At 39.5% G+C, this 17,145-nt stretch overlaps 1 protein-coding gene across 1 annotated transcript; it reads right to left on the reverse strand.

Annotated features, from left to right (window-relative positions):
- Positions 1-15,966: 15,966 nt before the first annotated feature.
- Positions 15,967-16,590, reverse strand: LOC112721508 (uncharacterized). The gene is made up of 2 exons (XM_025772566.1): positions 16,452-16,590; positions 15,967-16,340 (listed from the first exon to the last, which is right to left on the reverse strand). The coding sequence occupies exons 1-2, from the start codon at positions 16,588-16,590 to the stop codon at positions 15,967-15,969; spliced, it is 513 nt and encodes a 170-aa protein (XP_025628351.1).
- Between the last annotated feature and the right edge of the window lie 555 nt (positions 16,591-17,145).

Consider the following 17,145-nt stretch of genomic DNA (forward strand, 5'->3'; position numbering starts at 1 on the left):
AATCTTTCTCATTTTTCTTTTATGATTTTCGAAGATTTCAAAATGATTTTCAAAAATCTTTTTCTTATTTTTGTTTCATATTTTCGAAATTAATGCTGACAATTAATGTGATTGACTCAAAAAATTTTAAGTTTGTTACTTGTCTAGTAAGAAAGGTTCAATCTTTAAACTCTAGAAGCATATCTTTTTATTTTTTTTGTTAGTCAAGTAATCAACTTTGATTTCAAAAATCAAATCTTTTTAAATTTCTTTTTCAAATCTTTTTCAAATTAAGTTTCAATCATATCTTTTTCAAAATTAATTTCAAAATATTTTCTAACTTCTTATCTTTTCAAAATTAAATTTCAAATCCTTTCCAACTAATCCTATCTTTTTGTTTCAATCATATCTTTTTCAAAACTACCTAACTAACTCTCTCTCTAATTTTCAAAAATCACCTTCCCTCTTTTTCAAAATTTCTTTTTAATTAACTATTTGTTTTAAATTTTAATTTATTTAATTTAATTTTTCTTTTTAAATTTTCGAATTTTTATTTTCAATTCAATTTAAAAACAAAAATACTTTTATTTTAATTTATTTAATTTTTGAATTCTCTCATCTCTCATCCCCTTCTGTTTATTTATTCATCTACTAACACCCTTCTTTCACCCAAGAATTCGACCTCATTCTTCTCCCTTGTGTTTGGATTCTTATCTTTTCCTTCCTCCATTATTCTCTTCTTATACTTACATAAGGAATCTCTATACTGTGACATAGAGGATTCCATATTTTCTATTCTCTTCTTTTTCATATGAACAGAAACAAGGATAAGAACATTCTTGTTGAAGATGATCCTGAACCTGAAAGGACTCTGAAGAGGAAGCTAAGGGAAGCTAAAGCATAACTCTCTGGAGAAAATCTGACAGAAATTTTCGAAAAAGAAGGAGACATGGCCGAAAATAATAACAATGCAAGGAAGATGCTTGGTGACTTCACTGCACCAAATTCCAATTTACATGCAAGAAGCATCTCAATACCTGCCATTGGAGCAAACAACTTTGAGCTAAAATCTCAATTAGTTTCTCTGATGCAACAGAACTGCAAGTTCCATGGACTTCCATCAGAAGATCCTTTTCAGTTCTTAACTAAATTCTTGCATATATGTGATACTGTTAAGACCAATGGGGTTGATCCCGAGGTCTACAGGCTTATGCTTTTCCCGTTTGCTGTAAGAGATAGAGCTAGAGTATGGTTGGACTCTCAACCTAAGGATAGCCTGAACTCTTGGGATAAGCTGGTCACGGCTTTCTTAGCCAAGTTATTTCCTCCTCAAAAGCTTAGCAAGCTTAGAGTGGATGTTCAAACCTTCAACCAGAAGGAAGGTCAATCCTCTATGAATCTTGGGAGAGATACAAGGAACTGACCAAAAAGTGTCCTTCTGACATGCTTTCAGAATGGACCATCCTGGATATATTCTATGATGGTCTGTCTGAATTATCTAAGATGTCATTGGACCATTCTGCAGGTGGATCCATTCACCTAAAGAAAATGCCTGCAGAAGCTCAAGAACTCATTGACATGGTTGCAAATAACCAGTTAATGTACACTTCTAAAAGGAATCCTGTGAATAATGGGATGTCTCAAAGGAAGGGAGTTTTTGAAGTTGATACTCTGAATGCCATATTGGCTCAGAATAAAATATTGACTCAGCAAGTCAATATGATCTCTCAGAGTCTGAATGGATTGAAGGAATCATCCAGTGGTACTAAAGAGGCCTCTTCTGAAGAAGAAGCTTATGATCCTGAGAACCCTGCAATAGCAGAGGTGAATTATATGGGTGAACCCTATGGAAACACCTATAATCCCTCATGGAGAAATCATCCAAATTTCTCATGGAAGGATCAATAAAAGCCTCAACAAGGCTTTAATAATGGTGGAAGAAACAGGTTTAGCAATAGCAAGCCTTTTCCATTATTCACTCAGCAACAGACAGAGAATTCTGAGCAGAATCCATCTAGCTTAGCAAATATAGTCTCTGATCTATCTAAGGCCACACTGAGTTTCATGAATGAAACAAGGTCCTCTATTAGAAATTTGGAGGCACAAGTGGGCCAGCTGAGTAAAAGAGTCACTAAAACTCCTCCTAGTACTCTCCCAAGCAATACAGAAGATAATCAAAAAAGAGAGTGCAAGGCCATAACCTTACTTGGTGTGGCCAAACCAAGAGAGGAGGAGAAGGATGTGAATCCTAGTGAGGAAGACCTCCTGGGACGTCCATTAACCTATAAGGAGTTTCCCTTTGAGGAACCAAAGAAATCTGAGGCTCATCCAAAGACCATAGAGATTCTATTAAACCTCCTTTTACCATTCATGAGCTCTGATGACTATTCATCTTCTGAAGAAGATGAAGACATTGCTGAAGAGCAAGTTGCTCAATATTTAGGAGCAATCATGAAGCTGAATGCCAAATTATTTGACAATGAGACTTGGGAGGATGAACCTCCATTGCTCATCAAGGAACTAAATGCCTTGGATCAGCAAACTCTACCTCAAAAGAAACATGATCCTGGTAAATTCTTAATACCCTATACCATAGGCACCATGACCTTTGAGAAGGCTCTGTGTGACCTGGGGTCAGGAATAAACTTAATGTCACTCTCTGTAATGGAGAAACTTGGGATCTTTGAGGTGCAAGCTGCCATAATCTCACTAGAGATGGCAGACAACTCAAGAATAGAGGCTTATGGACTAGTAGAGGATGTGCTAGTAAAGGTTAAAGTCCTTTACATCCCTGCTGATTTCATAATCCTAGACACTGGGAAGGATGAGGATGAATCCATCATCCTTGGAAGACCCTTCCTAGCCACAGCAAGAGCTATGATTGATGTTGACAGAGGAGAGTTGGTCCTTCAACTGAATAAGGACAACCTTGTGGTTAAAACTCAAGGATCTCCTTCTGTAACCATGGAGAGGAAGCATGAAAAGCTTCTCTCACTGTAGAGTCAACCAAAGCCCCCACAGTCAAACTCTAAGTTTGGTGTTGGGAGGCCACAACCAAACTCTAAGTTTGGTGTTGAACCCCCATATTCAAACTCTAAGTTTAGTGTTGGGAGGTCCCAACAATGCTCTGCACATCTGTGAGGCTCCATGAGAGCTCACTGTCAAGCTATTGACATTAAAGAAGTGCTTGTTGGGAGGCAACCCAATGTTATCTAATTATATTTATTTATTTTTGATTGTTATTTTATGTTTTCTTTAAGTTGATAATCATGTGAAGTCACAAAAACTACTAAAAAATCAAAAACAGAATGAAAAATAGAATTAAAATTAGCACACCCTGGAGGAAGAGTAGTCTGGCGTAAACGCCAGAAACAAGCATCTGTTTGGCGTTTAACGCCAGAAACAAGCACCAAACTGGCGTTTAACGCCAGAAACAAGCATTTGCCTGGCGTTAAACGCCAGAAAAAGGCTACATTTGGGCGTTTAACGCCAGAAACAAGCAGCAGTCTGGCGTTAAACGCCAGGATTGCACAGCAAGGATGTTTTTGATGAGTATTTTGGAGGAAAAATAAATTTCTCCCAAAACACACAAATCTAACCGGCAAGTGTACCGGGTCGTATCAAGTAATAAAAACTCACGGGAGTGAGGTCGATCCCACAGGGATTGAAGGATTGAGCAATTTTAGCTTAGTGGTTGATTTAGTCAAGCGAATCAAGATTTGGTTGATGGTTTTGTGACTTGCAGAATTAAATTGCATTGAAGTAAAGAGAATAAGAAATAAATTGCTGAAACGTAAAGGACAAGAAATTAAATGGCAGAAACTTAGAGTGCAAGAAATATAAATTGCGGAATCTTAAAGTGCAAGAAATGTAAATGACTCGGAATGTAAAGGGGATTGGGACGTGGATTTGCAGTAATTAAACAAGGAAAAGTTGAATTGCATTAAACAGAAGAGGGAAAGGGAATTGGGTTTGAACCGGATATGAAGCAGAAAAGTAAATGAACATAGAAAGCAGTAAACAGAGAAGTGAAATGGGAAATTCAGATCTCAGGACCCAGAGACTAGAAAACCAAGTCTAGATCTCAATGCCTTCCTAGATCCAACAAGAACAATTGCAAGGAAATTGTAAATTGCAAGGAAAATAGATGAAGAGCAATTAACTGGAAATAAAATTCAATTAGCAGTAAAGAAACAGAGAGATCCAAGATTGAGATTGAAACAGAACTTCTTCAATTCTCCAATCCAAGATCTAAGACAAGTGTAATTGAATTTGAAAGCAATAAAACTAAGAGGAAGAGAAGTGAATTCTCCTTCCCCAAGACAAAGAAATTAAAGTTCACTCAATAACAAAAGCTCTCCGAAAACTATTATGAAAATTCCAAAAGGAAAGCTCTCCGAAGAACTTGAATTCTATCCTATTTATACACTTTCTTCAAATGATCTTCAAGCCTTGAGTTGGGCCTTTGCTCTTGGTGGAATTGGGTTGAAAGAGGCCTTGGTTGATTGCTCTTGAAGTTTGGAGAAGAACCAAAGTGAACCAATTGAACCGGTTTTGAGGTTAGCAAAAGTTGGACCAAAAGTTGGAGCTAAAGTTAGGGGTCTAACTTTGGCTCCAACTTTTCATAGCAGCCCACAAAACTTGCTGGTATGAACGTTGGTGCCAACGTTAGGGGTCTAACTTTGACCCTAACGTTGGCCTTGCCTTGTGTGCTAGTGGCGCCAACGTTAGCCACCAAGTTAGGGGGCTAACGTTGGCGCAAACTTTTGCTCCTCTTCCTTGAATTTTCATGCGCCAACGTTAGCCTCCAAGTTAGGGGTCTAACGTTGGCGCAAACGTTGGTGCCCAGGGGAGAAATTCATGTGCCAACGTTAGCCTCAAAGTTAGGGGGCTAACATTGGCGCAAACTTTTGGTGCACAGGGGAGAATTTTCAAGTTCCAACGTTAGCCTCCAAGTTAGGGGGCTAACGTTGGGGCTAACTTTTCAACCAAAAGTTTGATGCTAACTTTAGGTCCAGCTTCTTGCTTCCTGGTTCAATTTCACTTATTCCATTGTCTTCTCTTTACTCCTAGCTATTCCTTCTTGCTTCAACCCTTCTCCAAGCTTTCTTCACCTATAATTAATTAACCAAACTCATCAAAGCTATGCTCAAAATCATGAGATATTCATTCTTTCATAATATGCAACAAATATAGCATAAAACCTCATGAAATGGCATGAATTCATATATGGTTGATTCAATCAAGGGAAACATGAAAATCTACTCAATTAGCTTGCTTGTAGCTCAAGAAAGTGCATAATTCTAATGAAAACAAAAGAAAAAGACTAGTTAAAATAGGCTAAGATGACTTGTCATCACAATACCAAACTTAAAGCTTGCTTGTCCTCAAGCAAGAAATGAATTATGCTCAGAGATTCTTTCAATTAAGATGGATTGAGAAACACTTGTAAAGTACAGTGAGTGAAGTGATCAAGTATCAATGGGGTGAACTCTAAATCATATGCTCATGCAAGGGCTTCAGTGCTCACTAGTCCTTACATATTGGGAGTCGTAGGTCTTAGGATTTTCATCCAAATGGTATCATGGAGATCTCTTTATATGTAATCACCTTGAAGCAGCTTATAGTTTCTGTGCTTTGGCCTCGACTCTAAGTATCATGTCTCAAAGCGGCTCTTTAGATAAGCTTTCAATCAATACTCCTAAACCAGTTGGTTTTAAGGTATTAGGTGTTGAAGCACCCCTAAGGATTTACTTGCTCAAGCCTCTTTCCTTGACACATCTCAACCACAAGCATTTACTAGGATAACAACTCTTTGAGTTTTTGTTTCTTTCTTTCTTTTTCTGCCTAGTAATTGATGCTCAGAGCCTTGGGCCATATTCCTTTTGTTTTTGTATTTTCTTTTCTTTCTTTTGTTTTGTTTGCTGCTTCTTGGATCAATAGATTTTTGAGAATCTCCACAATATTTCTTTGAACTTCATGTCCTGCCTATCAGCTCCCATGCAAGTTTTCACAAGCATGCAGCATCAATACAAAATCATACAACTAGAACCACCACTTCTCCTAATCTTTTGCTTGCCTCAAAATTGTTTAATTCCTCAATCTTTCTTCTCAAAGAACTTTCATGTGATGCATTTCTTGGAAATTGAGTGCAAACAAGTTTTGAAGATAAGAATGTTGTGAATGATCAGACACCTTGCTTATTGAATTATAAAGAAAGACTATGCTATGCAGGCAGGCAGGGGTAAATAAAAAAAACTATGCTATGCAGACAGGCAGGGTAGATCAGGATACAATCCAACTTTCAATCACAGCAATATTTGATGTAAAACAATCACTTAACAATACAACCTGTTGGAGTTCACTTGCTTTCCTTCTTCTCATCATCATCATTGCTGTCCTTTATGTTCATCTTTTGCTTCTTTGGTTAATGATGCTCAATCTCTCCAAAGGCTTGTATGATATTCTGCAATGATATTGAAAGTTGCTTGTTCCCCAAGCACTTAGAAACAATGGTTAGTCTGGCTGATTTATTTATGGGCTTTTGAACTTACTTTGGTGTGAGAACACCAAACTTAGTACCTTGCCAATGGGGTTCATGCATCAAATTAACCATGTGTAATAACTTTTTTTTTCTTTTCTTCTTCTTTTTCAAAAGCAATAAAACTGAAAACTAGGAAACAGCAGAATAGTTAACTAGTTCATCCAACATGCTTGAAGCCAGCACTATGCAGAGAGTGAGAATGTGTTTTATAATGGGATTTTGGTGAAACACCAAACTTAGAATCCTGCATTCTCCTTTAGATTGTTTTGGTGTGCAACACCAAACTTAGCTTCTTGCATTATAGATAAAACTACTTAACCTTTTTATTAAAATAACTATGGAAAGAAAACTACCTCAGGTTGGGTTGCCTCCCAACAAGCGCTCTTTTATTGTCACTAGCTTGACATCTTGCTCTTTGATTATGGAGGCTGGAAATCATAATGCCTCAGTTTTTCTCCTCTTGCTGTAGGATTCCTTTCCTCCATGACCTGCACAATCACAAACAATCCAAATGAAAATTGGATATTCTCATGCCAGAATGTAGTTAGAGGATTAGTTGACACCATGTGTCAAACAGTTGGTAAACTTGAGAGATTAATGAACGAAAATCACTTCTCTCATTTATTTATCAAGCTATGAGAATCATATTCAGCAAGATAAACCAAGGAAATTTCACTCTATTGCTAGAATGAGGTTTCTATTAGCTCAGGCAAAACTTCAAACAGTTAGTGGGTTAGTCAAAAATTAAAGAAAAAGCGCTTGATCTAGATCACCACCTCACTTAATCATTGTCAATCTATTCAATCCCCGGAAACGGCGCCAAAAACTTGATGAGTATTTTGGAGGAAAAATAAATTTCTCCCAAAACACACAAATCTAACCGGCAAGTGTACCGGGTCGTATCAAGTAATAAAAACTCACGGGAGTGAGGTCGATCCCACAGGGATTGAAGGATTGAGCAATTTTAGCTTAGTGGTTGATTTAGTCAAGCGAATCAAGATTTGGTTGATGGTTTTGTGACTTGCAGAATTAAATTGCATTGAAGTAAAGAGAATAAGAAATAAATTGCTGAAACGTAAAGGACAAGAAATTAAATGGCAAAAACTTAGAGTGCAAGAAATATAAATTGCAAAATCTTAAAGTGCAAGAAATGTAAATGACTCGGAATGTAAAGGGGATTGGGACGTGGATTTGCAGTAATTAAACAAGGAAAAGTTGAATTGCATTAAACAGAAGAGGGAAAGGGAATTGGGATTGAACCGGATATGAAGCAGAAAAGTAAATGAACATAGAAAGCAGTAAACAGAGAAGTGAAATGGGAAATTCAGATCTCAGGACCCAGAGACTAGAAAACCAAGTCTAGATCTCAATGCCTTCCTAGATCCAACAAGAACAATTGCAAGGAAATTGTAAATTGCAAGGAAAATAGATGAAGAGCAATTAACCGGAAATAAAATTCAATTAGCAGTAAAGAAATAGAGAGATCCAAGATTGAGATTGAAACAGAATTTCTTCAATTCTCCAATCCAAGATCTAAGACAAGTGTAATTGAATTTGAAAGCAATAAAACTAAGAGGAAGAGAAGTGAATTCTCCTTCCCCAAGACAAAGAAATTAAAGTTCACTCAATAACAAAAGCTCTCCGAAATCTATTATGAAAATTCCAAAAGGAAAGCTCTCCGAAGAACTTGAATTCTATCCTATTTATACACTTTCTTCAAATGATCTTCAAGCCTTGAGTTGGGCCTTTGCTCTCGGTGGAATTGGGTTGAAAGAGGCCTTGGTTGATTGCTCTTGAAGTTTGGAGAAGAACCAAAGTGAACCAATTGAACCGGTTTTGAGGTTAGCAAAAGTTGGACCAAAAGTTGGAGCTAAAGTTAGGGGTCTAACTTTGGCTCCAACTTTTCATAGCAGCCCACAAAACTTGCTGGTATGAACGTTGGTGCCAACGTTAGGGGTCTAACTTTGACCCTAACGTTGGCCTTGCCTTGTGTGCTAGTGGCGCCAACGTTAGCCACCAATTTGGGGGCTAACGTTGGCGCAAACTTTTGCTCCTCTTCCTTGAATTTTCATGCGCCAACGTTAGCCTCCAAGTTAGGGGTCTAACGTTGGCGCAAACGTTGGTGCCCAGGGGAGAAATTCATGTGCCAACGTTAGCCTCAAAGTTAGGGGGCTAACGTTGGCGCAAACTTTTGGTGCACAGGGGAGAATTTTCAAGTTCCAACGTTAGCCTCCAAGTTAGGGGGCTAACGTTGGGGCTAACTTTTCAACCAAAAGTTTGTGCAAAAGTTTGATGCTAACTTTAGGTCCAGCTTCTTGCTTCCTGGTTCAATTTCACTTATTCCATTGTCTTCTCTTTACTCCTAGCTATTCCTTCTTGCTTCAACCCTTCTCCAAGCTTTCTTCACCTATAATTAATCAACCAAACTCATCAAAGCTATGCTCAAAATCATGAGATATTCATTCTTTCATAATATGCAACAAATATAGCATAAAACCTCATGAAATGGCATGAATTCATATATGGTTGATTCAATCAAGGGAAACATGAAAATCTACTCAATTAGCTTGCTTGTAGCTCAAGAAAGTGCATAATTCTAATGAAAACAAAAGAAAAAGACTAGTTAAAATAGGCTAAGATGACTTGTCATCAGTTTTACACGCCTAATTGGAGCAGAGATGTTAAGTCCTTGACCCCACAGGATCCCCTCAGGATCTGTGGACCCCACAGGATCCCTACCTTTTCTTCTCTCCTCTTCACACCTTTTCATAACCCTTTTCCCCAAATACCCTTCACCAATCACCTCAATCACTCTTTTCCATCACCCCTCACCATTCACATCCATCTTCTCTTCCCCATAAATCCCACCTACCTCTAAAATTCAAATTCTTTTCCCTCCCAAACCCAACCCTAATGGCCGAACCCTAAACCTTCCCCCACCCTTATATAAACCCCTCATTCCTTCTTCATTTTCATACAACACATCCCTTTCTTCTTACCCTTGGCCGAATACACACCTCTCTCCCTCTCCTCCATTCTTTCTCTTTTTTTCCTTCTTTCTTTCTTCTTTTGCTCAGGGACGAGCAAACATTTTAAGTTTGGTGTGGTAAAAAGCATTTCTTTTTGTTTTTCCATAACCATCAATGGCACCTAAGGCCAGAGAATCCTCAAGAAAGAGGAAAGGGAAGGCAATTGCTTCCACCTCTGAGTCATGAGAAATGGAGAGATTCATCTCAAAGGTCCATTAAGACCACTTCTATGAAGTTATGGCCAAGAAGAAAGTGATCCCTGAGGTTCCTTTCAAGCTCAAAAAGAATGAGTATCCAGAGATCCGACTTGAGATCCAAAGAAGAGGTTGGGAAGTTCTCACCAACCCCATTCAACAAGTCGGGATCTTAATGGCTCAAGAGTTCTATGCAAATGCATGGATCACTAGGAACCATGATCAAAGTGTGAACCCGAATCCAAAGCATTGGCTCACCATGGTTTGGGGGAAATACTTAGATTTCAGTCCGAAAAATGTTAGGCTGGCGTTCAACTTGCCAATGATGGAAGAAAACGCACGCCCCTACACTAGAAGGATCAACTTTGATCAAAGGTTAGACCAAGTCTTCATGGACATATGTGTAGAAAGAGCTCAATGGAAGGTTGACTCAAGAGGCAAGCCGGTTCAATTAAGAAGATTGGACCTTAAGCCTGTAGTTAGAGGATGGTTAGAGTTTATTCAACGCTCAATCATTCCTACTAGCAACCGGTCTGAAGTTACTGTAGACCGGGCCATCATGATCCATAGTATCATGATTGGGGAGGAAGTGGAAGTTCATAAGATTATACCTCAAGAACTCTACAAGGTGGCTGACAAGTCCTCTACTTTGGCAAGGTTAGCCTTTCCTCACCTCATCTGCCACCTCTGCAATTCAGCTGGAATTGACATAGAGGGAGACATCCTCATTGAAGAGGACAAACCCATCATTAAGAAAAGGATGGAGAAAACAAGATATCATGGACCTCAACAAGAGCATGAGGAAGTTCCCCTCGATGAAATCCCTGAGATGCCTCAAGGAATGCACTTTCCTCTACAAAACTATTGGGAGCAAATCAACACCTCCCTAGGAGAATTAAGTTCCAACATGGGACAACTAAAGGTGGAATATCAAGAGCACTCCATCATTCTCCATGAGATTAGAGAAGATCAAAGAGCTATGAGGGGGGAGCAACAAAGACAAGGAAGAGACATAGAGGAGCTCAAAAGCACTATTGGTTCTTCAAGAAGAGGAAGACGCCACCTTTACTAAGGTGGACTCATTCCTTAATCTCCTTGTCTATTTATTTTACTGTTTTTCAATTTTTTGAGCTTTATGTTTTATTTATGTTTGTGTCTTTACTATATGATCACTAGTGTCTAAGTGTCTATGCCTTAAAGTTATGAATGTCCTATGAATCCATCACCTCTCTTAAATGAAAAAATGTTCTAAAAACAAAAGAACAAGAAGTACATGGTTTCGAATTCATCCTTGAAACTAGTTTAATTATTTTGATGTGGTGATAATACTTTTTGTTTTCTGAATGAATGCTTGAACAGTGCATATATCTTTTGATATTGTGGTTTACGAATGCTAAATATTTTGGCTCTTGAAGAATAAGGAAAAAGGAGAAATGTTATTTGAAGATCTGAAAAATCATAAAAATGATTCTTGAAGCAAGAAAAAGCAGTGAATACAAAAGCTTGCGAAAAAGAAAAGAAAAGAAAAATGGCGAAAAAAAAGAGAGAAAAAGAAAAAGCAAGCAGAAAAAGCCAAAAGCTCTTTAAACCAAAAGGCAAGAGAAAAAAGCCAATAGCCCTTAAAACTAAAAGGCAAGGGTAATAAAAAGGATCCAAGGCTTTAAGCATCAGTGGATAGGAGGGCCTAAAGGAATAAAATCCTGGCCTAAGCGGCTAAACCAAGCTGTCCCTAACCATGTGCATGTGGCGTGAAGGTGTCAAGTGAAAACTTGAGACTGAGCGGTTAAGGTCAAGGTCCAAATCAAAAAAAGAAGAGTGTGCTTAAGAACCCTGGACACCTCTAATTGGGGACTTTAGCAAAGCTGAGTCACAATCTGAAAAGGTTCACCCAGTTATGTGTCTGTGGCATTTATGTATCTGGTGGTAATACTGGAAAACAAAGTGCTTAGGGCCACGGCCAAGACTCATAAAGTAGCTGTGTTCAAGAATCAACTATACTAAACTAGGAGAATCAATAGCTGTGCACTTGCTGGTTAGTTGTGCAAAGTTGTGACAAAGTGTGATTCACGTTTGAGAGCACCAAGTCTTTGGTGCCATTGTTGATGTCGCAATTTCGTGCACCATGCATCAAGGCACTTGGGCCGCATCCTTAGTCTCCCCTGGGTCCAATGATTCTCGGGTTCGGCAATGACTCGAAGGATCGAGTCCCAATCAAAACCAAATTCCTCCCGTTGACGTAGCTCCTTTTGGTAACCATCCATTTCTTCCGGTACAAGTAAGACATTGAGCACTCATTGAATAGCCTCCTCTGAAACTTAGACTTGCCTTCGGCGCACGTAAACTGACTAAAGAGACGGAGAGTGGAAATTGGAGTAAAACTCTACCACCCACGAGAGGTTGGTCTCTTGTGGTCTTCGCAATAGAAACCCCCATCCTCGCTACTCAATGCAGGGTAGTACATACGGAGCAATGTGGTCCGGCGGAGTGAGTAGATGCTCAGAGTGATAGTTCCTCTAAACTATGTTAGGGAACATGAGCTCACAGAAGCGGTTAGGAAACCTTGTGGTGTCCCTTGCCGGATTGCCCCTCTCGTGTTCATCAATATGAACAATTGTCTTTGCTTTCTTGGAAAGGGGTTCAGCCCTAATGTAGGGCGCGCCTTTGAGATTGATTTTGGGGGTGCCCTTTTCGTGGCCGGTTTCCTCAACGCCTTCTCCTTACCTTTTCGGGTGGCCATTCTGAAAAAGGAAGGGAAAGAGGAAATATGAAAGCCCAAATAATCAACACTAGGAGAATAACATGCAAGTGAAAGATAATGCCCAAAGGGAATATTGCATCTTGAGGACACGACAGCTGCAACATGTGAACAAGACAATTATAACATCATGGGGCATAACACTTAGCATGGGATGCAAGAGTGAGTAAAGCATGTAATAAGGGATGAGAAGGATAAACTCAAGCATCTATAATAATGATGAAGCAAGTCATGGGTAAGGTATAAGAATGGTGAAGATGAAGCAAAATAAGCTCAATGCACATAGAGAGGCAAGTGTAAGAAGAAGAAGAACCAAGTTAAGAGCATAAAGTCAAAATTGAACTAAAATGTTGTAGGTACATTCCATCAAACACTTGGTGTGCACTATTAAAATAGTGAGAAAATAAGAGAAATTCAAACATGTAAAACCTCAAATGAAATACCAAACAACAACACAACACCACATAGTCATAAAGGAATCAAGAGATGTCAAATTGACCCATCAAAGCAAGAGAAAGTTCCAAGTTCAACACCCATGGGAAATAAGAAATGAAAGAAGGCAAATAAGCAAGAAACAATTAAGAAAAAATACAACTAAGAGGAAAGGAAAAAAGGAAATCTAGAGATCAATCAAATGCACTAGTAGGAGAAAAAATATAAAAGAAGATAAAAGAGAAGAGGGAGTAGGAGTAGAAACTTGAGATGGAGAAAAGGAAAAGAGAGGAGATAGAAAAGAGGGGAGAGAGAAAGTGTGGGACCGTCGGCAGTGATGGTCGCCGGTGGCGGTGGTGGTGATTGGGGAGGGTGATGGGAGGAGAAAGAAAAAGAGAAAGGACGGAAGAATAAGATTGGAGGATGGAAATTGGAATAAAAACATAACAGGGCGCGCATTATTCAGTACCTGCGTCCGGGATGCGACGCGTGTGCGCACTCCACGCATACGCGTAGAGGGATAGAAAAGAGAGGGGACGCGTAAGCGTCTCCCACGCGTACGCGTGGTTTACAGGAAAGAGAGGGGACGTGTACGCGTCAGGAGATGCGCACGCATGGGTCGAGTTGTGCCTTGGGCACAAAGTGGGCACAAAGCAGGCATAACTCTCTGGTTTTTGTACCAGAAGTGTCGTGCAGCACAATCGACGCGTACGCGTCTATCACGCTTACGTGTGGATTGCAAAATTGGCGAACGACGAGTAAGCGTCGGCCACGCTTACACGTGGGTCGCCTGGCACAGTTTTTGCATAAAGGGGCATAACTCTCTGGTTTTTGTACCAGAGTGTCCAAAATTCGCAGCCAACGCGTACGCGTCACCCATGCTTATGCGTGGGTGTGCGAATTCACAGAGGGATGCATAGGCGTCACACACGCTCACGCGTGGGTCACGGTTGTGCCCCAGGCACAAAATGCGCACACAGGGGGCACAACTCTCGGGTTTTAGTACTAGGTGCTGCAAAAACGCGTCCACGCGTATGCATATGGCACGCTTGCACGTGGATGCCCTTTCTTTTTTTCCCCTACACACGAGGAGGGGCAATTATAGCACAATTTGGTAGTAATTCATGCTAAAGGGGTCAGAAACATCAAAAACCTCATGTAACACTCAACCTTAAACATTTCTTCAACATCTTAATTCAATCAAACCATTATCAATGGACTCCTCATGAGCAATTTAGCACAAAAATCGAGCAAAATTAACCCTATTATGAACAAACTCACAAATCAAGCAATCATAAAAGTCACAAATATTCAAAAGAGCTATTAGCAAGAAACTATACACAAAGGTAGATCATACCATGGTGGGGTGTCTCCCACCTAGCACTTTTCTTTAACGTCCTTAAGTTGGACGGTCATGAGCTCAAATCTCTTCGGCTTCGATGCATCCTCAAGGAGGAACACTGATAGGGAGGATCACGATGGTTCGGAAAATTTAGCAAAACAATGTCTTCATTGGTAGTATAGTCCGAACCAACAAATAATCCTCAAAATCAAAGTTTAATATTTTTAATTTAAACCGAGAGTCTTTCAACCTCGGGTCGTTCTCCCTAGGAATGCAAATGAAATGTTACTTCTTTCAGTTGTGAAGAGGACAAAAGGGGGTTTTTCAAGCAAGAAATGAAATATTAAAAGAACTAAGCAATAAAAGAACTAAGAAATGAGCAAAATTGGGAATTAATGCAAGTAAAGAGAGATAAGACAAAAACTTAGTGAAAATGGTATAAATGCAATAAAAGGGCCTTGACTTGGGGATGAGGATCCAAGGAATTCCATCATTACCATAACCACAACTATGGTAATTACCATGAGTCAATCTTGCCTAGTCAACCCCAACTTTCGAGTAGTAAGTCAAGCAAGTATAATTGACCTTAATCCATAAGTCCTAACTAACTTACCAAACTAGATGGTAAAAGGCTAGCGTCAATGGAAACAAGAGTCAACGAACTACCCAAGAATTACCACTAAATGTCAGACATTATGACTCTAGTATCCTAGGAACTCAAACCACAAGCCAAGGTGGGAAAATCTACTCAAAATCTAGAGTTGGCATTTTCACAAACACCTTGTGTTCATAAAAGTAAAACATAGAAAATTGCGAAGTAAAATGGAAAACTAAAACCAACTATCAACAAAACCAAATATAAACAAGCAATCAAACATAAAGGAGGCATGAAACATTAAATTCATTGATCAAAACTTCAAGTAACACAAAATTGCAAATATAAACAAGTAACTTGAACCAAAAGGAAATGAAAGTGAAAGTGCTTTAATTAAAGAGGAAATTAAGAGTACTTACAATTGAAGAAGTAAATTCAAAATCAAAGCTTGCTATAAAAAGCTACAATGGAAATTGATAAATGAAACCCTAGGAGAGCAATGCTACACTACTCCTACTCCTAATTACTATGCAAAACTATGTGAAATTGTGCTTCAAATGCTCCCCCTTGATAAGTGTTGAAGTCTCCTTTATATAGCACTCCAAAACAGCATTTCAGCCTGCCAAAAATGAGCCAAGGGCCTCCAAATTCGCACAACACATGTTTCATTAATGAAATCATGTGCAGGGACCCGTGCGGACGCACAGACGTGTGCATCCGCACACTCGGCTGAAAATTGACCTGTGCGTACGCACAGGTGCGTGCGCACGCACACATGGAAATTCTCGCTTGTGCGCACGCACGCAGGGCTGTGCGCAAACACACTTCGCTGTGTGTGCTTTTCCTTGTTTTCTTCATGTTTTCTCCCTTGTACATGCTTTTTTCCACTTTTGCCTATCCATTCTTGCCTAATTGACCTGAAATCACTTAACAAACATGTCATGGCATCAAATGGAATAAGAATGGAATTAAATTGCTTATTTCAAGCACAAAATTACATGTTTTCACATTTAGATCAAATTAGGGACAAAACACAAAGTTATGCTATTTTGGTGCTTAAGTATGAGTTCATGTGCTAGAATCCTTCCAAATCGAGTCAAAATATACCATCAAATATGGACTCATCAAACACCTCAACCTCTTTATTTCTTTTCATCTTTTCTCCATGGTATAGCTTTAGACGATGACCATTAACCTTGAAGATATTGGGGCATGAAGGATAGTGCAAGTGGTAGACCCCATATGGTTCCGCTTTCTCCACTCTATATGGGCCTTCCCACCTTGATCTTAGCTTCCTGGGCATCAATCTCAACCTAGAGTTATAGAGGAGAACTAACTCTCCCGCTCTAAACTCTCTTCTTCTAATGTTTCTATCATGCACCGCTTTTATCTTCTCCTTGTAAAGCCTTGAATTCTCATAGGCTTCCAAGCGAAGGTTCTCAAGCTCCACCAATTGTAACTTCCTTTCGACTTCAACCCCAAAACCCGTGTTTAACTCTTTTACAGCTCAATACACTTTATGCTCTATTTCCACCGGTAGATGGCAAGCCTTCCCATAGACCAACCGGAATGGGTTCATACCAATCGGCGTCTTGTAGGCCGTCCGGTAGGCCCAAAGCACATCACCGAGTTTAGAACTCCAATCTTTCCTGTGAGGCTTCACAACCTTTTCCAATATGCGCTTGATTTTCCGATTGGAGACCTCGGCTTGGCCATTCATTTGTGGGTGGTATGTCGTGGCCACTTTATGGATGATGCCATACTTCTTTATTAACCCTGCCATTCTTTTGTTGCAAAAATGCGAGCCTTGATCACTCACGATTGCTCGTAGTGATCAAAAGCAGCAAATAATGTTATTCCGAACAAAAGAAAGAACCACATTAGCATCATCAGTTCGGGTGGAAATCGCCTCCACCCACTTGGAAACTTTGTCAACGGCTAGCAAAATGTACATGAAACTATTAGAATTTGGAAAGGGTCCCATAAAGTCAACACCCCAAACATAAAAAATTTTGCAAAACAATATTGTTTGTTGGGGTATCTCATTCTTCTTAGAGATATTTCCAAACCTAAGGCATTGTGGACAAGAACTACAAAAGAGAGATGCATCTTTGAAAAGTGTAGGCCACCAAAACCCACAATCCAAGACCTTCCGAGCCGTCCTTTGAGGACCAAAATGGCCACCACTTTCGGAAGAGTGGCAAGCCTCCAAAATAACTTGGTGCTCGGATACACCTTCGAATTACTTGATCGGCACCACATCTCCATAAGTATG

This window comes from Arachis hypogaea, chromosome 11, assembly GCF_003086295.3.
Source record: "Arachis hypogaea cultivar Tifrunner chromosome 11, arahy.Tifrunner.gnm2.J5K5, whole genome shotgun sequence".
Classification (NCBI taxonomy): domain Eukaryota; kingdom Viridiplantae; phylum Streptophyta; class Magnoliopsida; order Fabales; family Fabaceae; genus Arachis; species Arachis hypogaea.

Excerpts from the sequence above, each read along its gene's own strand:
- LOC112721508 (XM_025772566.1), bottom strand. The coding sequence starts at position 16,590 with ATGAATGGCCAAGCCGAGGTCTCCAATCGGAAAATCAAGCGCATATTG. Across the intron at positions 16,341-16,451 it reads GGCCTACAAGACGCCGATTG|TCGAAAGGAAGTTACAATTG; the intron begins GTATGAACCCAT and ends TTGGGGTTGAAG.